Source organism: Typopeltis vanoorti, chromosome 23, assembly GCF_054136105.1.
Source record: "Typopeltis vanoorti isolate ZY-2024b chromosome 23, IOZ_Tvanoo_1.0, whole genome shotgun sequence".
Lineage (NCBI taxonomy): Eukaryota > Metazoa > Arthropoda > Arachnida > Uropygi > Thelyphonidae > Typopeltis > Typopeltis vanoorti.
Window position 1 is genome coordinate 71189178 of NC_143571.1, and position 23506 is coordinate 71212683.

Genomic DNA, 23506 nt, shown 5'->3' on the forward strand with positions numbered 1-23506 from the left:
TTTGCAGAGTCTGGTGGACAGGAGGAAGAGGGGAGATATGATAGAGACCTACAAGTTGGTAAGGGGTTGTTATAGGATCAATGCTGGAGAAGTTCTACAGAGAATAGTGGGAGATCGGGGGAGAACCAGAGGTCATCCCTGGAAACTATAAAGAGGGTGTGAGTAGGGGAGTGAGAGGCAGGTTTTTTTTGTGCAGAGTTGTGAATGATTGGAATGCCTTGCCTGAGAGTGTGGTGTCTGCAAGGAGTTTGAGTGTGTTTAAGACACGTTATGATGAGGTGTGTGTGTGTGATAAAAGGACTTCCCAGATGAGTCTTGGACTCTGTGAGGTCTTGGGGTAATAATAATAATAATGTAAATATTCTATAGATTTACAACCTTTCAATGGCAGAGTCACATAAAAAAGCTAATCTGTAAACTATTTTTCTATATTTAACTATTCTTAATTAGCAAAGAACACCAAGTAATTAGAAAAAAACACTTTAAAAGAAATTTGGGATTTTAGCCACAATAAAATATTAATTTATTAGTATATTAGATGTAGGCACCATATTCAACAATGAAGCATTTATCAACACTCTTCTGTTAAAAACTAAATTAGAAACTGAAACCATATAATAAAAGACCCAACCTTCTTATTGACATCCAAATTATTATTGAATTTGCAGAACTGGTGTTAAAATACTGGTATTTAAATTTCAGAATGAATTCTATGAACAAGTATCAGGCTTATGCATGGGTAACTCATTCCCCCCCCCCCCCTTCCCCTGCATGGCTAACCTCTACATGGAGGACTTTCAAAAGAGGGCACTAGATGATGCCAACTTAACACCTATTTGGTTGAGGTATGTTGATGACATTTTGATCATTTGGCCTCATAATGCTACCACCCTTTATGCCTTTACAAATAACTAATTCTATACATACAAATATTAGCTTTATCACTGAGATGGAAATCAGAAAATGATTATCTTTTCTTATTACTAAGAAAATGACAGCATCAGGGTATTAATGCTGGTTCATACAAACCCTATATCAGACACCAGTCTATTATTACATTGCACCTCTATGGAGGCCTAAGACTCATCATGGGAATCCACTCCACACTACACTAATCTTTCTCACATGGCCATTCCAAGGTATATTTATCTTTCTCACATGGCTATTCCACGCTACACTGTCTACTTCACAAATGTATTTATATCTGTTAATGCATGTAATACATATATACTAAAACTTCAATATGCAGTTTATCTCTATGAAAACACTACTATAACAGATTAGTAGATTTCCTCTCTGTAACAAACACCAAAGGCCTGATAGGGTGTGAAAAATTTCCATATTTGGTCACTAGTGCAGGGTTTCCAGACCTGGTGAAGGCCACTCACTATCTTTACCAAGTCAAAATGCTGTATTTTGTAAAAAAAATACAAAAAATTGTATCAGTAAAAACAGAAAAAAAAATCTGTCCTTACCTCACTCATAGTATGAATGTATTATAGGTTTATAGAAGACTTTCATGGGTAGGAGACACATTAAAAAAAATTACTGAAAAGTCCTAACCAAAGCATCATAGGTACAACATTGTACTAAAAGTAATTCACTACAGCAAACTTTCCACTATAACAAAAACTATTCTATGGCCCCTATGAGTTTGCTATACTGAGAGTCAACTGTACAATTAGCATATTAATATTGAGATTACACCTACTTAATCCCATATACAAGGTGCTACCCAAAAGTTTGAGGAATTTGACCATAAGAAAAGAATTACTTACTGTAACTACTAGTTTCCACCTTCTTCTTCAAAGAGTAGTCCCCTTGGGCACTATATAACCATCCCAGCAGTTTTTCCATGATTTCATATATCCCTGGAAGTCCTCAAGCATGCATGTGTTGAGTACCTACTGTGATTCTGCTTGGATCACCAGTCATGTCAAAATAATGCTTTTCAGCTGGAATTTCATCTTGGAGTACAGCAAAAAGCACAGAGGAGAAGTCGGGTGAATGGGGGATGAATGACTGTTTTTGAAGTTAGAAACTGTTGAACAGTATCATAGTGGAGAACCCATTCACTGTTCTTCCACTTATATGGATGTTTGCTCTGAATGCTCTCCCTTAACCACTTCAAAACCTCAGAGTAAAACTTGTGGTTGATGGAGGAGGAGAATTTCTTGTAGGCAATGCTCGAATATCAAAAAAAAGCAATCAACATTGAGTTGATATCACTGCGAATTTGACACGCTTTTTTCAGTCATGGTGAATTTGATGACTTCTAAATGCTTCCTCAAGCATTCAATGGGTTTCTGCAGCAGTTTTTTTGAAATTGAGGCAAAATTTTAAGCAAATTCTTTGCTCATAATCTCAATCCTTTGCTCCTTGAAATCCACCATTTCAGTTGCATAAGAAAATCACACATCCACTAAAATATGATGTAACAAAAATGCACATAACCCAAGAAAATGCAGCCTCTCAGCTTTCCAACTGTTGACATACTGATTCACAAAATATACTACTTACCCTGTATAGTGGCAGAAGGCTGTACACAAACAGTTCACATGTGATATTCAAATTTTCCAAATTTTTATGTAGCACCTCATATATAATAGTATTGGAATCGCACTGCATAATATACCAATATTGGTACCATAATAATAATAATAATAATAATAATAATAATAATATATATATATATATATATCACTATTGAGACTAACAAATAGAAATTACCATGTCAGACAGTTAATATTAAACTTAATAGAATTAATAATACAAAAAATAGAAAAGCTACAAAACTTCTATCATCTACTTTCTTTCCCTCCCTTCAAGAAGACAGTATATTATAAATTAAAGATGCCAAGAAATTATATCTTAGTTTAATCCTTTATCCAAGTGTAAGCAAACAAAAAAGTTTACATCTGAAGTAATTTCAGAACTGGCCATTGTGCAAACTTTGTGTGCTTGCACTTGGATAAAGGATTAAACCAAGAATATAATTTCTGGGCATCTTTAATTTATAGTATAACCAAATGGAAATACTTCCAACATCTTTCTCTAATCCAGAGTATTTTAATAATAAGGTGTGACATCTTTTGGCTACTCATATATAGAAATATGACTTCTGCATTACTTCAACCTTAGTATCAGTTCTGGATCTGGCTACCACTGATGAGATCTCAATAAAGGTCAAAACGAGTCTCAGTAATGACCCTTCCCATAATGCATAGCATTATACATGTCTGTAAAGATATGTGCTTTGCATTATGAGATACTGAAACAAATGATGTGAAGTCATTAGCATCTATATATGAATTGCCCAGTCCGGAAATTACTTCAGGTTCAAACTTTGTTTGCTTATACTTGGATGAAGGATTAAACCAAGAATATAATTTCTTGGCATCTTTAATTTATAGTATAACCAAGTGGAAAAAACTTCCAACAAGACAGTATTCTAAATAGTTTTTAGGCATTCAAAAGCCTATTATATTGATAAATGTACAATAATGTCAGGATGACACCTAATTGTTTTTTCTAACAAAGCACTTATGATAGAAAATAAAGAATATCAAGAAAAAAAATGGATCAACAAATATGGTATTAAGAATTATAATTAACTATAAAATTTCAAATGATGAACCTAGAAAACTGTTATTATAGAATTCAATGTTACTGTTATTATTTTATTGATATTATTTTTTATTGTTATTATTTTATTAATACATCTTCATGTGTGGTTATGTATTTATTTCTTAGCTGTTTTATGAAATAGGAGTTATGGAATAGCAATCAACCAGAATGAGCAGGAAAAAAGGTATTCAGTTGGTAGAAGCATTTTCAAGAGAGGAAAAACTGCTGGTTTACAAAGCCCAGAGCTTTACCATTGTCACAGATATAACTATCAAGAAAGCTGATCAATTTTTAAGGAAGACAGAAGATTATCATTATGGGAATTGTCTGTCTGTTTAAATGTTTCACTGAAAAGGTTAAACTATGTGGTTACATCTGAAGTAAACAAGAACAAGTGTGTGCAAGTTCGGTTTCCTATGTTCTCAGATTTTTTTTTTATTCTCCATCCACAAAAGGTTTGTAAATCTATGAGACATTAGTACTGTGGGTGAGCTAATAGTTAGATAATCCAGAGAAACTCTACTTTGGAGATAAACATAAACCTTTTACGATGGGCAACGAAGCACATCTATCATCTAAAGATATTTACATACATTCATACCTGCAGTGATTGTAGTCTGCAGCAAAATTTACTCTTGATGAACAACTCTGATCTACTGTTATCTGCAATCACCTCTAATGAATTTTAGATTAAACAGTAGTAATCAAACAAAAAAATTTGTCTTTACCAGAAAAATTTCATGTGACACCTTCATGTGGTACACTATTGATGTATTTGATGTATCACAGGGTTCTGTACTTGGGCACTTGTTATCTAACTCATATATCTTTAATTTATAAGGCTTGGAGCTATAGCATGGAATGAGGAATAAGTGGGAGGGAGATAAATGCTGTGTGAGAACTGACCAAAAGATATTTAACAACATCAATGTATGAATGTATTCTGAAGGTCAAAAGACTGAATAAATTAGGTGTCAAATGGATGAATGAAAGAATTAAGTATGAAATTTGGAAAAGAGGATACTGTGGAAGCTGCACAAAATGAATAATAGTAGCAATAAATTCCATGAGGAGTATAAAGAGCAGCCCAGGAAGGTGACTTGGTAAAAAACAGCAAAACTGCAGTATGAACAGAAATTAGCAAATCGGGCCAAGAAAAACCCTAGTGAGTTTTTAAGATATGTGGAAAGTAGAATGATTATGGTAGGATGATGTATTAATATCATCCTATCATATGAATGAAGATGGTGGAATAGTGATTGCTGCAGAGGGCATGTTGAGGTATACAATAAACAATTTATAAAAGTATTTCATCCTTACTGGAGAGTTCATTGAAAAGGCAATTCATCGAATGAACAATTCATCGAACGACAATTCGTCACAAATGCAATTCATCGAAAACACAGTTCACCGAAAATTTAAAATTTTCGAAAATGTTATGAGAAAATTGATCCATTTAGAACAAAACCTGAACCGTGAATAAGGAGATTACAATGCTACTTTCATAGGGAAAAATTATAGAATAATATGGTTCTTATAGTCTTTCTTGTCCGATAACTGTTTCATGTCTGTTCATGGGACTGATTTGCCTGTTTCTGGAAGAAAAGCCCAGCCGTATCTATATTATGCCTGCTAACTTACCTTTAGCAGAACAGGACTGATAAAAAGTATGCGTAAATGGGATCCAACTACCCAGGTCTTTCTAACTAAACGGCTTCGTTTTTACTGATTGAGCTATGCGGGCTTCATTATTATTATTGTTGCTAGTAGTAATATGTGACTTCAATACAGCAATTATTATGGGATGAATTTTACTCAGATTCGCTATTTGAAACTTTCACAAGAAAATGTCGAACCGTTCCAGCTTTCAGTTCAGCTATATTCGGGACGACAAAGAAATAATGTGTCCAAATTATGTACTTTATTACAAAAACTCTCTGACTTAAACGACTTAGTAGAAGTTGTTGGTACAAGAAGCTGTCTGTTCTAAATGGATTACTTTTACCATAACATTATCGAAAATTTAAAATTTTCAGTGAATTGTTTTTCAATGAATTGCATTTTCGACGAATTGTCTTTCGATGAATTGTTCATTCGATGAATTGCCTTTTTGATGAATTGTCTTTCGATGAACTCACTTTTCGATGAATTTTCCTGTAACCATCCTTATCAGGGTGAAACCATGAGAAACTCAAGTATAGAGGAAATAGGAGAGGACAGCTTAATTATGAAGAAATAAATACGCTTAATGTCAATTAGGCAATAGAATTTGATGATATATCACCATGTGTCTTAAGGGAATGATCCAAGGTATTGGCAGTAGCATTGGCATGCCTGCATAAGAGGTCTTACCACAGCACAGATTCCCAGGAGTGGAAAGAAGGTAAATATGTGGTGATAAGGTTATTGATACAAATTGTAGGCCTATCTGTATATTTAGAATTGTGTTGAAGGTACTAGAGAGATTGGTGTTAAGTAGGATATGGAAATAGGTTGATAACAGCAGGATTCTCTATGATTGTCAGCATTGAGAAATCAATTAAAGAGAAATCATGTTTTACCAACTTCCTTATGTACTATAACAAATGAATGTATTGGACAAGGGAGATGCATATATAGCATTATACTTAGATTTTGCGAAAGCTTTTGATAGCAGCCACATGACAAACTTTTAAATAAATTGAAATGGATGAGATCAGATAACAGACTAGTAAGTTGGATCAGTGATTGACTGTCAGATAGGTATCAGAAAATTGTGTCTGGACATGCAGCATCCCAACAGTTTAGGCATATTTGTAACACATCACATCACCTTTTTTTTTTCCTGTTTAACAGTCTGCGGTCTACATAATCTCAGTCTATCCTTATAATCAATTGTTTGTCAATGATGCAAAAATAGTTGCATCATCAGCAAGCAATTGAATATCTCCAGACAGGACCTTACTAATATTATTAATGTATAGGATGAACAACAGTGGTCTAAAGACATCTGCTGGAGTATTCCAATGGTCACTTTAAATCAGGGATATTTGTAACCTCCCCCCCCCCCATACACCACTTTCTGATACTTGTCCATCAGTAACCTACTTATCAAAGTCAGTAGTTTATGTTCAATCCCATATCCTCCAATTTATTCAACAGCCTTTCATGTGGTATCCTATCAAATGCCTTAACAAAATACAATGGTACCATAGTGTATCCATTCTCCTTATTTAACTTAGTTGTAATATTATTATAAAATATGAACAGATTGGTCAGGCATGACATCCCTTTGGTAAACCCATGTTGCTTGCAAATACGAGGGTGGTCTGAAAAGTTCTCGGCCTAACAATGAAAAAGCAAATTTATAATTTCAAAATTATTTTTATTTTTCAACATAATCTCCCTTAAGACTAATACATTTATTCCAGCGACATTATCCCATCCCTGTAGTGATTCTCAGTAAGATCTGCAAAATACCCCTATACAGCTGCAATCGCCTCTTGATTCAAAAAAAAATGCTGACCAGCGAGGAAGAGTTTTAATTTTGAGAAGAGATAGAAGTCAGAGGGAGCCAAATCTGGGGAATAGGGTGGATGTTCCAACAATCATAGTGCAAATCCCTTAATTTCTCTATTGTCAAAACACCTTTGTGGGCAGGTGCATTGTCTTGATGAAAGATGATTTTTTTCTTCTGCAAACCGGGTCTTTTCCCACAAATTTTTTCATCTAGTCTGGTTAAAAGATTGGAATAATGTTCCCCAGTTATTGTTTTACCCTTTTCAAAATAATTAATAAACAAAATGCCTCTAGCATCCCAAAACATCGATGCCACGGCCTTTCCTGCTGATGGACATGCAGCATCCCAACAGTTTAGGCATGTCGGGCTGCCGAGAAAGGTAACGTGATGTAACACATCACGTTACCTTTCTTTTTTCCTGTTTAACAGTCTGCAGTCTACATAATCTCAATCTGTCCTTCTAGTCAATTGTATTGCACAAAGTGATGAATGTATTGGACAAGGGAGATGCATATATAGCATTATACTTAGATTTTGCAAAGCTTTTGATAGCAGCGACACAACAAAAGAAGACTTTGTCTTCTCTGGCACTGAACAATCAGCCTCTGTCTCCACTGTTTTCACTGCTGTTTGGATTGTGATGTGTAATAGTGAATCCAAGTCTCATCCATAATAATAACCCTTCTTTTACAAAGAATACACAAAATCAGTTTTATTCTTGTTAAAATGCTCCAAGCACTATTCAGAGATTTTCGTGCGAGTGCATTTTTGAAATGCTGTGAGCAAGCGCGACACCCATCTTGCACAAAGCTTTTTCATATGCAATTCTTCATGTGAAATATATCCTACACATTCTTTTAAAATGCCTATAGTCTCGGCAATTTTGCACAATTTGACTCGCCGGTCATCCAATACCATATCATGCCCTTGCTCAATGATTTCTGATGTTGTTGTTACACTTTTTGGACTTCCTTCAAGTGGATCATCTTCAAGGCTGGTACGTCCACATTTAAACTCGGCAGCCCATTTCTTAATTGTAGAAAACAAAGGAGAAGAGTGCCCATAAACTTTTATGAACTTCGAATGAATTTCTTTTGGAGTTAAACCTTCTTTTATATAGAATTTTATAACAGCATGATACTCAATTTTATCCATTTCAAGGGATAAAATTGAGTATCATGCTTCAGACAGCTGTATAAAACAAACTACTTGATAAAACGACTTGCAATTTTACATGGCTGCTTATGACAGATGTACCAACTTAGAAATAAAAATATTGCTGATAGTGTTGCCATCTATGGTTGAGGCGAGAACTTTTCAGACCACCCTCGTATAGCTTGTCTGTCAAGTAATTTCTATATACTGCTTCTCACCAACTCTAAAATTTTCACAATCACTTCAGAGTTACTGATAAGTTAGTAGTTAGACATATCTGTTTTTGCACTACCCTTGTACAATGGGACTGTCCAACAAACTTTCCACTCCTGTGGGATCTTTCCTGAGCCAAAACTCCAATTATACAAATTTGTCAAGGACCTAACCAGTTTGGCTGAACATTTCATTAGCATATGTGCTCATACCCTATTTAAGAACCTCCATAGATCAGTCGGCATAGATGAAGCTCTTTGGTTGGAAAGACCTGGGTTCAATTCCTGTCTATGACGTGAGGAACCTTATCTGGTCTTTTTTGACTAAAAGTGAGTTAATCGGTCTCATACAGAGGAGGAGGGTTTTTCTCCCATAAACTCGGTTTTTCATCCCTCAGAACTGTCAACCCCTCCCCATGAACATGCACATTGACAGACAAAAATACCTTCCCCCCTTCCCAACATCAGTCTCTGCAGCAAGTCAGTTGGGGAGCACATGTAAAGTCACATCATGTAAAATGTGCAATTGCAACCAGCACAAGGGTACTGTTTGTATAAAGTAAAGTTATTCTTCCATATTCATTCTTTCTTTTCCTTATAGTATATTAATAAAATTATTTTGTTTGCCTTTCGCTTGCATAGCCAATTTTTTTTCAAACCCAGACTTAGCTCTCTAAACAGTACTCATAACTTTTCTAGCCTACACTTTATATATTTCATAACTCCTCTTATCCTTATTCTCATGATATTCCTTTCACATCATCATCTTTTCATGGATCTCCTGCTTAATAAGGCAACATGGCCATTTTACTTCTTATTTGTTCATTAGATCTAGGAGCACATTCAGGTACTGCATTAGTTAAGCATCTGCATCATTTCAAAAATTTCCATACAATGCTGATATCCTTTTCATTTGGTAACTGATACCTTGGGATCAAATATAGCATTTATTCTAAGTTTGCCATATTTTCTAGCTTTGTAGTTCAGTATGTAACCTTTCCTAATTCGAACAGCCATATATTTTTCAGCTCAGCAGGACATGATTGTTGACATCATTTGGGGGTGGGGAATCATATCCTTAATGGAGACTCCCAACGTTATAACCAAATCTAACAATCTTTAACTTCAAGTTCCTTCTTTCACATGCTGCTGTCTCATAATGCATCAATAAATTCTCCTTCATTCTTATCCTGAGATTTCTCTTCTACTTAATCAATGTTTGGATAATTTAAGTCATCCATAATAATTACTTCCCTAGTACAATCAGCATAATTTGGTGATACATTTCATCATTCTGAGCATCTGAACCAACAGGTCTGTAGTAACATCCCACCGTATATTGTATCTTGTTAGGTTAGCCACAACTTCACACCAGATAGTCTCAAACTTCCTATCTGCTACATGGAAAATTATTATTGCCTTCATGAGTTTCTACCCTAACTGGACACAAATCATCTGATATCATGAGTAGTATTCTCCTACCTCTTCTGGCCTTCCTAAAAATACTGTACCCTTTGTACCTGATTCCAGTTATTAAATCTGACTCTAATAGCCAGGTTTCACAGATGCCAATAATCTTAGACCAAACCTATTTACCAAGGCAATGAACTCTACTCCTTTGTCTCTGATGCTTCTTGCATTTGAATATAAATGAGGCTTTTTCGTATAATTGCACCTGCAGTCTAATAGGCAACATTTTCTTTCTCTTCTCCCCCCCCCCCCCCACCCACACACACACACATAGAGCCAGCACTGTCTGTTCAAATGACACAGCCCAAGAAGCTGAGATATGAGAGGAGAGAATGAGAAAATAATAGTTGATAGTGTGGAAGGTGTGAGTGACTGTGAAAGTTTAGGAGATGGTTTTGTTTGGGAGAGTGAATTTAGATTAAGAGTGACTGACCTGCAGAGGGAGATAGATGAGTTGAAAGAGGAGGTGGAATGTCTTGTGAATGATAGCAGAAGTATGAAAGATAAGATTAGGAGAATGGAAGAGATAAATGCAAGACAAATCAGAGTAGAAGAGAGAGAGAATTTAGGGAGTATGAGTGAGAGGTATGGGGGTGCTAGAAGAGGAGAGAATGGAAACAGTAGAAGAGAGGGAATGAGAGAGAGGTATGGGAATGCTAGAAGACGAGAGGATGGAAACAGTAGGAGAGACGGAATGAGAGAGAGAGATATGGAAGTGCTAGAAGAGGAGAGAATGGAAACATTAGGAGAGATCGAATGAGAGAGAGGTATGGGAATGCTAGAAGACGAGAGGATGGAAACAGTAGTAGGAGAGACAGAATGAGAGAGGGATATGGAAGTGCTAGAAGTGGAGAAAATGGAAACAGTAGGAGAGAGGGAATGCGAGAGATGTATGGGAGTGCTAGACGAGGAGAGAATGGAAACAATAGGAGCGAGGGAATGGTAAGAGGTATAATGTATGACGACTCAATGATCCGTGGTGTTCAAGATAAGGATGCATGAGGAGTGTTTGCCAGGAGGAACAATAGAAAGGGTGGCTATGGCAATTAAGAGAGGTGAAAGGGTGGATGAGATGATTGTGATGGTAGGAACGAATGACTTGAGTGGTAATGTAAGTCGGGCAGCGAGAGATATGAGATTTTTGCTCGAGACTGTACGGAAGAAGACAGAGAGAGGAAAAATAGTGTGCGTGTTGCCTAGGTATGATAATGATGAGCTGGGCAGAAGAGCAGTGATATTGAATGGCATAATAGCGAGAATGTGTGACAAGAGAGGACTGGTATATGTGGATGCTTGCAGTGCGTTTGAGGAAAGAGAGGAATTGTATGCAAGAGACCGTTTACATTTGAATGAGGAAGGATGTAGGCATCTGGAGAGATTGCTGTTCTGAACGAGTCAGTGTGAGCCCAGTGGAGTCTAGAAGGGATAATGCTGGGTATAGAAACAATGGCATTTATATGCTTTATACTAATGCCAGGAGTATCCGGAATAAGGGAGAGGAATTGGTGGCGCAGATAGCATCAGCCTGGCCAATAATTATTGCGATCACTGAGACGTGGTTGACAGAAGGGGATATAACAACAGGAATAGAAGTCGCTGGGTATAGCATTTTTCGTCAGGATAGGAGGGGAAAGCGTGGTGGTGGGGTACTGCTTATGATAAGTGATGACCTATGTCCTGTAAAAGTGGAGAATTTGGAAGGAAGTGAGACAAATGATTTTGAGAGCGTATGGTGTTAGGTAGAGGTAGGGAAGACAGGATATTTAGTGGGGTGTTGCTACAGACCCAGGAGCACAGAGGATGGGGACCAGGAGATGTTTAGACAGCTAAGTTTGGCAAGTGCAAGAAGAATGATTGTTATGGGAGATTTTAACTTTAGTAGTATAAATTGGAGAGAGGAAGATGCATGTAGCAATAGGGGAATGGAATTTCTTGAATTCTTGAGGGACAAATGTCTTAGGCAACATGTAACAGAGGGAACAAGAGGTTCAAAAGTTTTGGATTTGGTTATAGCATCAGAAGAGTTGATAATAACTGAGTTGACGTCTCTCCCACCAGTTGGAGAGAGTGACCATATGGTGTTGACTTGGAAAATGAATAGACATGCAGGAGTATCAGAGAGACGGGAACTTATGTGGAATTATAAGGCAGGTGATTATAATAGTCTTAGACGTCAACTTGGAGAAGTTTCATGGAGGGAGGAATTGTAAGGCCGGGATATCACTAGTGCGTGGGAAATTGTGAAAGAATATTTGTTATCAGCAATGGTAAGTTGTATACCACGAGTGAAGAAGAGGACGCAATTTGGAGTAAAGTGGATGACAAACAATATTAAACAGGAATTGCATGCGAAAAAGAGGCTATGGAAGAGATATAAGGAGACAGGTGAAGAGATGCATGAGGAATATAAGACTCAGGCCAGAAGAGTGACTAGTGTGGTAAGGAAAGCGAAACCGGAATATGAGAGGAGATTGGCCCTAAGATCCAAAGAAAATCCTAGGGAATTTTTTAGCTATGTGGCCAGTAGGAGGAGAAATGACTGTGGAAGAATGATATTGTGGGATAAAAATGGGAATAGAGTGACTGATGCAGAGGACATAGTGGAATTGTTCAATGAACACTTTATTGGAGTATTTCATCCTAGAGGAGTCAGTTTTAATGCTAGAGGGATAGGACTGGTTCGAGGACTGGAGGTACAGGAGGAGAGTGTGTTTCAGATACTGAGTATTCTGGATGTCAGTAAAGCTGTGGGACTGGATTGTATTTCACCACGAGTTTTGAGAGAATGTGCTAGAGAATTGACAGTGCCTTTAACGTAGCTTTTCAATGAAAGTCTGGCTTTGGCAAAGGTGCCCAGGGAATGGAAGGAAGGTAAGATAGTGCCATTGCATAAGGGTGGTAACAGACTGGAAGTGTCTAATTATAGGCCAGTCTGTGTGTCATCAGTAGTTGTTAAGATCTTGGAGAAAGTAGTGAGGGACCGTATACAGCATTTGGCAGATGAGGGTAATGTTATCTGTGAGAATCAACATGGATTTGTGAAAGGACGCTCTTGTTTTAGCAATATGCTAGCCTTTTATAATAAAGTTACAAGAACATTAGATGGGGGAAAGGCATATACTGCAATTTTCTTAGACTTGGCGAAGGCATTTAACAGGGTGCCACATGATAAGCTGATATTTAAGTTGCAGCACATGGTTCTGGATGTCAGATTGGTCAACTGGATTCAGGATTGGCTGTCTAATAGGTATCAGAGAGTTGTGTATCAATGACATAGCCAGTGGATTGCAGGGGGATATTCAGTTGTTTGCGGATGATGCGAAGCTGGGAAGGATTATTAGTAATAGTGCAGATGTGGTAGCCCTGCAAGAGGATTTAAATAAGCTAGATAGATGGACAAATTAATGGGGGTGTCAGTTTAATGCAGCCAAATGTAAGGTTTTGAGGTTTGGGAAACATCGATGGGATGCTGCATACTCTATGGGAGGAGTTATACTGGAGGAAGTAGGTAAGACAAGAGATCTGGGGTTGATGATTGATAGAAACCAGAAGTTTAGGGGACATATTGCAAAGGTGGTGAAGGTAACACAGAGGATTGCTGCTATTATGAGAAGGACACTGACCTGCAGAGATAAGAGGGTTATCATTCCGTTGTATAAGTCTCTGATCAGACCACACTTGGACTATTGTTTTCAGATTTGGTCCCCAGGATTTGAAGGGGATAAAATAACTGTGGAAAGGTTACAGGTTACAAAGACAGATGACAAAGATGGTTTCAGGACTGTACAAGGATAGTTATGAGGATCGGCTGAGAGAATGTGGACTGCAGAGTTTGGTGGATAGAAGAAGGAGAGGTGATATGATTGAGACTTTTAAACTGTTGAGAGGTGGTTACAGGGTTGACACTGGGGAGTTCTTTCGCTTGGTTGAACAGCGGGAAGGAGTGATGACAAGAGGCCATCCCTGGAAACTGTGAGCAAGAGGGTAAGGCGTGGTTTCTTTGTGTGGAGGGTGGTTGAGCCGTGGAATGCATTGCCTGATGGAGTGGTGGGAGCAAGAACGGTCAGTGAGTTTAAAGAGTGGTATGATAGACTTTGTGTTTCTCAGGGGGGGGGGGCCTCCTCTCGATGAGTCTTGACAGACTTTATGTCTTAGGAAGGACCTCCCTCGAAGAGTCTTTTGACTCCTTGGAGGCCTGAATAATAATAATAATAATAATATCTTTACAAAACTTTTTGTAAAAAATTGTACAAATGGTATATGTCTACAACCATTATAAAATAGATAAAATACTGCATAACTCATCCTTTCTGCAACAACCAATACACACGATCACAGAATAACTATTCCCTTCCCTTATATTCAGAGTTCATCCAAAAAGGTAGCTAAAGTTCTCTATAAATATAATCATGCCACTTTCAAACTGCTCATTCAGCTATCTACCTTTGTCTGTTTCCTAAGTATCAACATTCTCTTGCAGGAGTGTAGAAAGTTCCTTGTGCTTGCAGTTTAGCTTACTTGGTACAGAGTGGTAACTCTGTGACGATCTGCCTTGAAGAACACAAAACTTAATCTGCGATCATGTATATGCCAAATGGTATATAAATCACTATAGCTCTAAAAGATTAATTTTAAAATCAGCATCAGCTATGAAGCAGGTCCTTAACCTCAACAGTATCGCTGCATTAATTTGCAAAAGATCTGGGCAATAGTCATATGAGACCATATATAGCCTGACTTCTCAAAATTAATTTCGAGAAGTGAGGCTCCCCTCCCAATCCCCAAGAAACACAGGCGACCAAATCTTTGCACACTAGTCAACATGTGACTGAATCATAGCCTTATAGAGAAGGATAATAACCTCCCTATATTTACTTGTCACTGTGTTCTTCAGCATCCAAATGATTCTCTGAGCTATTTTGCCAACTCTTACAATATATCCTCTGAATTTCAAATCTCTATCCATCATCACCCTGATCCCGAGCCTCATCAATTTCCTCTAAACTAGTACCATCACTATGATACAAAGTGTGTAATCTTTTCATCCATAAGTTCATTACCTTACATTTTACATCCACACTGTCAATTTATTTAAATCATCCTATAAGATATCTACATTATCAACTGTTGCCCTCACTAGATTTGTGTCATCAGCAAATGATTGAATATCCCACTTGAAATCTTCAGTATGTCATTAATGTACAAATTAAAAAGTAGTCGTCCTTGTACAGAGCACAGGGGCACTCTGCTAGTCACCCTCATTTGCCTTGATTCCACTCCACCATAATCCACCCTCTAATGTCTGCCTATCAGCCACCATACATCCATCTCAATTTGCTCCAACTTGCGTAATAGTTTTCTATGTGGTATTCTGTTCAAATGCCTTTGCAAAGTTCAGCAGTATCATGGTGTAGTCATTTCTTTTATCTAATTCTAATGTCACCTTATTATAAAATGTGAATAAATTACTGAGGCAGGACCTACCTATTACAAAGCCATGCTGCCCCCAGGGCCGTTCCGTGGGTTTGCGCTGCCTATGTTCAAAATTTTTGTGCTCCCCTTCCATTAAAAATTAAAAGATCCCGAAGTGCAATAACACATTATGAATCATTTTATTATACTGTACATTAAGAGGAATGTGCAGTATAATATTCGAAAGTGAAAAAAGTAATATTCGAAGGTGACAAATATGCATAAGCAATTCAGTGTATTATTTATTCTCTATTTTTTATGAACGTGTTTGATTATACTGCCCCTAAATTGTGCCACCTGGGTGCATTGTACCCTGGTACGGAATGGGCCTAGCTGCCCCTGTAGAGTATCATATTTCTATCCACCCATTCCTGACTTTTAAGCAGCTTTTCCAATAGTTCAACCATCACTACTGATATGCTAATTGGTCTGTAATTTACTACTTCTGTCTTGGAGCAACCTTCATGTAATGGAACATACTTTATCTTACCCTCTTTCCACTACCTTGGAATCTTGCCAGAGCTGAGACTTAGATTAAACAACTTCTTCAGGGGAACTGCCAGTTCACTTGCACATTCTCATAGCACTTGCTGACATACCTTCCAGACCCACAGCTATATTCACATTGATATTTTTCAATATCCTGAGTACCTCCATTTCGTCTATCTCAGTGCTGACATCAGTCTCTGTCACTCACCTGGCTGATACACCCTTGCAAAAGAATCACTTAGTAACTGAACTATTTCTTATTCTTCTGCTTCTGTCACTTTCCTACCATAATCATTCTTCCTCCTATCCTGCTATGTAGCAAAAAAACTCTTTTGGATTTACTTTATCCTGCTTAGATAACTTTCTCTCAAAATCTGATTTAGCCTTTCTTACCACACTAGTTACCATTCTTGCTTGTGCGTTATACAGTTCATGGGTATACTGCTCACCTTGTTGTTTATTTTCCTTCCACAATGCTCTCTTTATTTGCAGCTCCTGCTTTATATTGCTAGTCATCCACTTAATCGCTACTCAGTTTATCCTCCTAATCCTGGGTATTGGCTCTGATACTGCTTTGCTCAAACAATCCTTGATTGCTTCCCATGCGCTAATGATTCATTCCATGTAGTTTCTTATTCCATGGCACTGTTCTAAATTTCCTTGCAATTTTGTCATAATTGCCAGCTTTGTAGTTCCACATAAAACCTTTCTTGACTGAAATTTCCACATGTTGAACAACCTCCCAGAACAAGACTGCATGGTCACTTTCACTAGCAGTTATAGATAAATCTGATGCTATTTCCAGATCTAACACTCCCAAACCGCTGGTCCCTTCCATCACAATCTGTTTCAGGTAATTATCCTTTAGTAACTCTATAAATTCCATGTCCAATTTACCATGTGCCCTTTGATGCTTCCAATCACCGTATTTGAAATCTCCCATGACAATTACTCGGCCTGTGCTCATTGTGCTACTCTGCTGATCCATGTTGTCCACATCTTCTTCTAGACCTCCTAGGTCTATAGCAGCAACCAACAATACATTTTGTTCTATTGGCCTCTATCTCATACCAGGCAGCCTCAAATGAACCATTTCTATCAGATCTACAATCTTCCTTAATTTCTATTTTTGTTGGTTGAAGTTCTTCAGCTATCTTTAATAATACCCCCTCCTCCTGCCCTATTTCCTCTATCTTCTCTGAAAATACAGTATCCATTACATTCTATTCCTGCAACTACTTCATTCGCTGACAACCAGGTCTCACTGATGCCAATAATTTTTGGCCAAGTTGAACTGACCAGTGCTAAAAATTTCCTCTCTTTTGTTTCTGATATTTCAGACACTTGTGTAAATGAATGTCAGCATCCTCTTGGACCCACAGTTACACTTACATAATGTCATTTCCTGCCTATTCATATTTCAAACCTAGGAAACACTCTTTACAATCATTCCTGCGGTCATACTTATCTATCCCAAGGGTGACTATTTCTCCACTGTCATTCCTGCACTCACACTCATTTGTCCCAGGGGTGGCTAGACACTTTTTTGATTGCTTCTCCTCCCTTAATATCTCTATTTTCTCTGGTTTTGCACTTCCTCCAAGCACCTAACTCCAAAACTATTTCAGTGCAGTCCATCAGGCATATACAGGTCCTTACATCCATCAAATTCACTTCACACAACTATAAACTGCACACCATTCCTTCTGCACAATCTTCTTATTCACCCAGTTGCAAACATGGCCTTTCTTCTCAGTTCTATCCTATCATACCAAGGCAGGAAGCTCACAATCCTTACTTTCTTACTCTTCATTTTTGCTTCTTCTAATAACTCTTTCATATCTTCTCTCATTGCATATTTCTAATGTTTCAAATCATTTTGCTTGCCAAAACAATTAATTCATTTGCTTAGCGCTTTTCCTCAGGAAAGCGCTAAGCAAATGAGTAGCTCTTTCTTCTGCAAACCTAAAGTTTCACTAACATCCTTTATCTTCACATCCAGAAAACATGTTTTTGTTACTTTCTCATTAAGTATACCTCTTATCACCGAATCCCCAAATAGTACTATCTCTTTTCTCCCAGTTCCTTGCACTTTTATGTTTTTCTGTGCTCTCTTTCTTTCATTTCCTTCTGTACCAGACACCATTTCGAAAGAGATATAGATTTGGAAAAAATTCCAAATTTTTAATACTTTTATTCTTAATATTTTCTTTAGTCCTTCAAAACCTGACTTATGAATTATTTTGATTACAGTTTTCCATTTTTTTGTATCTTTATATAGTTTGGCTTCTTAAAGGTACATTGTTAATGATTATTGATATAATATTTTATGCCTGGTACTTGTAATATACATCTATATTTTGTAAACTTGTGTTATTTCTTGTTTTTTATTTATTTTTTTTTTCATTTTGACAGTATTTATATTTTAGAGACGACTAATGGATGATCTGTAATGATTCCACTTCCTCTGTAAACTACATCTCTCACATTTTGAGCTAGTTTATATTATAGATTTAAAAGCATTCCGAGCATATGTTTGTTTGTTTTTTCCTGAAAAGATATTAGATATTTTAAAATTATTGAAAAATGCAAAAATTCATTTGATTTTGCATTTTTCAATTTTCAAAAACTGTCTAGTAGATGCAATGTCTAAATGTATTCCAAGAGTGAGAAGGTTAAATAAGGCAGGTGTGAGATGGATGAATAAAGAAATTAAGCATGCGATACAGAGAAAAAGGGCATTGTGGAGGCAGCATAAGAGAAGTGGAAATAACCAATTTCATGAGGTCTACAAAGACCAAGGAAGGAGGGTGACTTGGTTGGTGAGGGTAGCTAAAGACAGGTATGAACAGGAGTTAGCTAATAAAGCCAAAAAGTATCCTAAGGAGTTCTTTCGATATGTAGCCAGCAAAAGAAAGAATGATTATGGAAGGATGACATTGATTAGAGAAAACGGTATAAAGACAGCTGATGCAGAATGTGTGGTGGAGATACTTAATGAGCAGTTGATAAAGATCTTTCAATCTTGTAAATATAACTTCATGGAGGAATTGAGAGCAGTTGATGATGGAGGAGGAGAGACTGACTGTAGGTGAGCAAGCGGTGTATGGGGAGTTGAGTAAACTAGATGTTAATAAGGCTGTGGGACTTGATAATATATCACCACATATTCTGAAGGAATGTGCCAGGGAGTTGACACCTGCCTTGACATATTTTTTTAATACCAGTCTTGCTCATGGTCAAGTTCCTAAGGAGTGGAAGGAGGGCAAGATTATGCCACTTCATAAAGGAGGTGATCGAACTCAAACAAATTATAGGCCTATCTGTGTGTCAGGTGTTTTGGTTAAGTTGTTGGAGAAGCTTGTGAGAACTGGGATGCAGAGTTGAGTTGATAACAGTAGTATTATCTTTGGTGAACAGCATGGATTTGCTAAAGGGAGGTCATGTTTTAGTAATCTACTTACTTATTACTATAAAGTGATACACTATGAAGGATACACAGTAATATACTTGGATTTCACAAAGGCTTTTGATAGAGTACCTCATGATAAGTTGACTGTCAGAGTAGAGCAGATGGGGTTGGATATTAGATTAGATTAGTGCATTGGATTGGAGACTGGCTATCTGATAGTTATCAACAAGTTGTGTATGGGGGAGCGATATCCAGGAAAAGGAAAGTCACTAGTGGAGTGCATCAGGGGTCTGTTTTAGGGCCATTACTGTTTAACTTGTATATTAATGATATAGAAGATTTGGATGGAGATATTCAGTTGTTTGCAGATGATGCAAAGTTGGGATGAACCATGAAGAGTAGTGAAGATGTTGTGGCCTTACAGGAAGACTTGAATCGATTGAGTGATTGGAGATGCGAGTTCAATGTTGCAAAATGTAAGGTTTTAAAATTTAAAATGAAGATGGGATGCAGAATTTATGCTTGTTGAGAATATATTGTTGGAGGTACAAGAAATAAGAGATCTGGGGATGATAGTGGATAAGGATCTAAAATTTAGGGGACACATCACCAAAATTGTGAAGACAACACAGAGGCTTCTGGGAATGATGTGGAGGACACTGACGTGTAGAAGTAGGGAGATTCTTGTTCCATTGTATAAGGCTTTGATTAGGTCACACATGGACTATTGTGCCTAGATTTGGTCACCGGGTTTTCAGAAGGATGAAGAGATGTTTGAAAGTGTCCAAAGGCGACTGACTAAGGTAGTTTCTGACTTCTGGAATGTCGATTATGAGGAAAGATTGAAAAGATGTAATTTGCAGAGTCTGGTGAACAGGAGGAAGAGGGGAAATATGATAGAGACCTACAAGTTGGTAAGGTGTTGTTATAGGATCAGTGCTGGAGAAGTTCTACAGAGAATAGTGGAAGATCGGGGGAGAACCAGAGGTTATCCCTGGAAACTGTATAAAGAGGGTGTGAGTAGGGGAGTGAGAGGCGGGTTTTTTTCATGCAGAGTTGTGAATCATTGGAATGCCTTGCCTGAGAGTGTGGTGTCTGCAAGGAGTTTGAATGTGTTTAAGACACGGTATAATGAGCTGTGTGTGTGATAAAAGTACCTCCCAGATGAATCTTTGACTCCATGAGATCTTCGGGTAATAATAGTAATAATAATTATATCCAATTCTAGAACTGAGGATTACTGCCCTCAATGTATAATGGTTTTTATCGCCATTATCTAGTTTCTTATGCAACTTCTCAGAAAAGAGCTCAGATTCCTCTTATATATCTTCTTCTTCAGGAGCATAGACTCCTATAATGGAATGTGAATATTTGCATCTGAGCAGTAGTTCAAAATGGAAATAAGAGACAGAGTGCAGTTACGGAAGCAAGAATGAATAGCAAAATAGCATGCAAGACTGATGACATAACAGAATGCAAAGCTAATGGCATGAAAGTGAGTGAGAATAACAATAAAACTAAGACTTATGATGAGATTGCATGTAGGACCAACAGTGAGAAAGAATGTGCAGCTGATGGTAATCTAGAATTCTCACTGATGATGAGAAAGAGAGTGTAACTAATAGTAAGATAGTGAGGGTGAATGCCAGTTAGAAAGAGAGTGTGATGGCATAAGAGTGAATGTGAATTGTAGTAAGAAAGAGGGCTTGACACACATGAAAAGATAGTGAATGTGAATGGCAATGAGAAAGTAACTGAATACATGAAAGTGGCATTGGTGAATATGAGGCAGGAGATGAAGCATATGTGAAGTGAAATGAAGAGAACTGTAGATGTGCATGGAAGTGTGTGAAAGAATAGAATGAAAGATGGTCATGTGAAAGCAGTGATAAATAATTTGAGAGTAGTACCGTATGGGGATTCAATTATTAGAGGTGTGGTGAATGAGAAGGTACACCAGATTTCTTTTCCAGGAGGCAACATGAGTAGAATGATTGAGGTACAATTCCATCCAAGATGGAATGAAGATATCACATCTGAAGGCAAAGAAAATGAATTCCTCAAGTTTTTGAGAGGCAACTACTTTATGCAGTAGATAATAGAGGGCACACAAGGATTGTAGATCACAGATTTGATCATCTCATCAGAGGATGTTATTATAAATAGGTGATCAATCTCCCTCTAATTGATGAGAGTGACCATAAAGTGATCATGTGGGTGGTGGCCAGCCGTATGAGGACTTCTGTGCGAAAGGAATATATGTGGAACTATAAGCCTCATGATTATGAATTACTCAGGAGATAGCTTGCAGTTATACCAAGGAATGAGGAATTGAATAGAAAGAATAGCAATGCTGATTTTTTTATGTGGCTCTCACCCAGAAAGGTTTATTTGAATATCTACGGTACATTTGTGCCATGAGTGGTCCAAGAATTATTTTTTTCCAATTTGTATTAATTCTATACATTTTTGTATTTCTTTATGAATATGTTTTTCACATAGTAAAATAATAAGCAGAGCAGTGGTCTCACACTGGGCAGTGAAGTTCATCTCCCACCTAAGGACTTGGGCCCTATCCAAGAACTATCCGACAGTTCTTTTGATGCATGGCCAGTAGAAGAAAGAAGGATTATGGAAGATTAATATTGATTGGCAAAAATGATAGAATGATAACACTATGAAGGATGTAGTTCAGATATTAAATGAGCAATTTATAAAGGTATTTTATGTTATACTGTAAATGTTGACCTTATAGTTTATTTGATGAAAGAAATTTTTCTCTTATTTTAGGTTATGAGATTCACTATAAAGGTGAGGGTGGAGAATGGCAGAAAAGAAGAGTGCCTGGTCACAATCATACTTACAAATTAGATGGCCTTGAATGTGGCATGCAATATCAGTTGTATGCAGTGCCTCTTACAAGTGAAGGAAAAGGAGAACGTAGCAGTCCCATCAGTTTTAGAACACAAGGAACAGGTAATGTAACTATGACCTCAGCAAAATGTTTAAACCAATTTTAAGTTTTTAAATTTTTTTTTAAATATGTTACGAATGAAAAATAAAAGTTATAATAATAAACAAAGCTCTGCAGGCTAATTTTATTATTTATTATGAATATTTTTTCTAGCAGTACCTTTCAAAAATGGTTGCAGAGCATTAGCATTGTACTTTGTAGCAGTTCCCTTGCCATAAAAGACTATTCGTTTGTAAAAACATTCATATTGTAAATATATTTGGAGATGAAGCCACTTATAAAAACAAGTGAGAGCATAAATCTGTTTAATAGTTAATTCAATTAAAATTATATGTCTCAAATTTTTATACAGCTGGCATTATCAAGATTACATTACATTATACATTATAGGAATGTTGATAACTACAACAGGATACCTTCTGTAGGATAACTATCTTAAGCCATAGGTGATGGAAGCAGCATGAGGTTTATCAGTGTTGTATTGGGTGATATCCTCACAGAATGTGGTTGTAAATTATGTATCAACACTGCCATCTGTTGGTGAGAGTGATTAAAAGATATTGGTTTGGAAGGGAGTCAAACAAGAAAACTTGTTATCAAGAAGGTGTATATGTTATTATTATTATTATCTCGTCTTCCTATTACCCTCTTTTACATTGCGGTGTCGAGGGTTTATTAATCATCGGACCTGAAACCATTCACAGGATAAGGTGGTCAGCCCTACACCCCGGTGTATCCTATGTCCTGTAGTGTTGAGTTCTCAAGGATGGTTCGCCTGCTTTGCGGGATGAAAAACCACAGGATAAACTGGGAAAAAAACCCTGTCCATGCCCAAGATCGGCTAACTTGGCTATGGCTGAGGAAGATCCTTCAGCTCCTCACGTCACCGACAGGAATCGAATCTAGGGCAGTCCTTCCCCAGACATATGGTTGCAAAGTGCTCAGCCACTAGGCTAACCACACGAACTATTATTATTATTATTATTATTATTATTATTATTCAGGCCTCCATGGAGTCAAGAGACCGATCGTGGTAGGACATTCCTAGGAAACTCAAAGTATATTATACCACTCCTTAAACTCATTGACTGTTCTTGCTCTCACTACTCTATTAGGCAATGCATTCCATGGTTCAACCACACTCCATGCAAAGAAACTACACCTCACCCTCTTGCTCACAGCTTCCTTTCGTAACT

General features: G+C 37.2%; 1 protein-coding gene across 1 annotated transcript in view; it reads left to right on the forward strand.

Moving 5' to 3' along the window:
- The window catches only part of LOC150093941 (cell adhesion molecule Dscam1-like), a 1598688-nt gene that overhangs the window by 1172629 nt on the left and 402553 nt on the right, over positions 1 to 23506 (forward strand). Inside the window, exon 24 of the mRNA XM_090412925.1 lies at positions 22127 to 22312. Within this exon, the coding sequence (XP_090269051.1) occupies positions 22127 to 22312 (186 nt within the window). The remainder of the gene's footprint in view (positions 1 to 22126; positions 22313 to 23506) is intronic.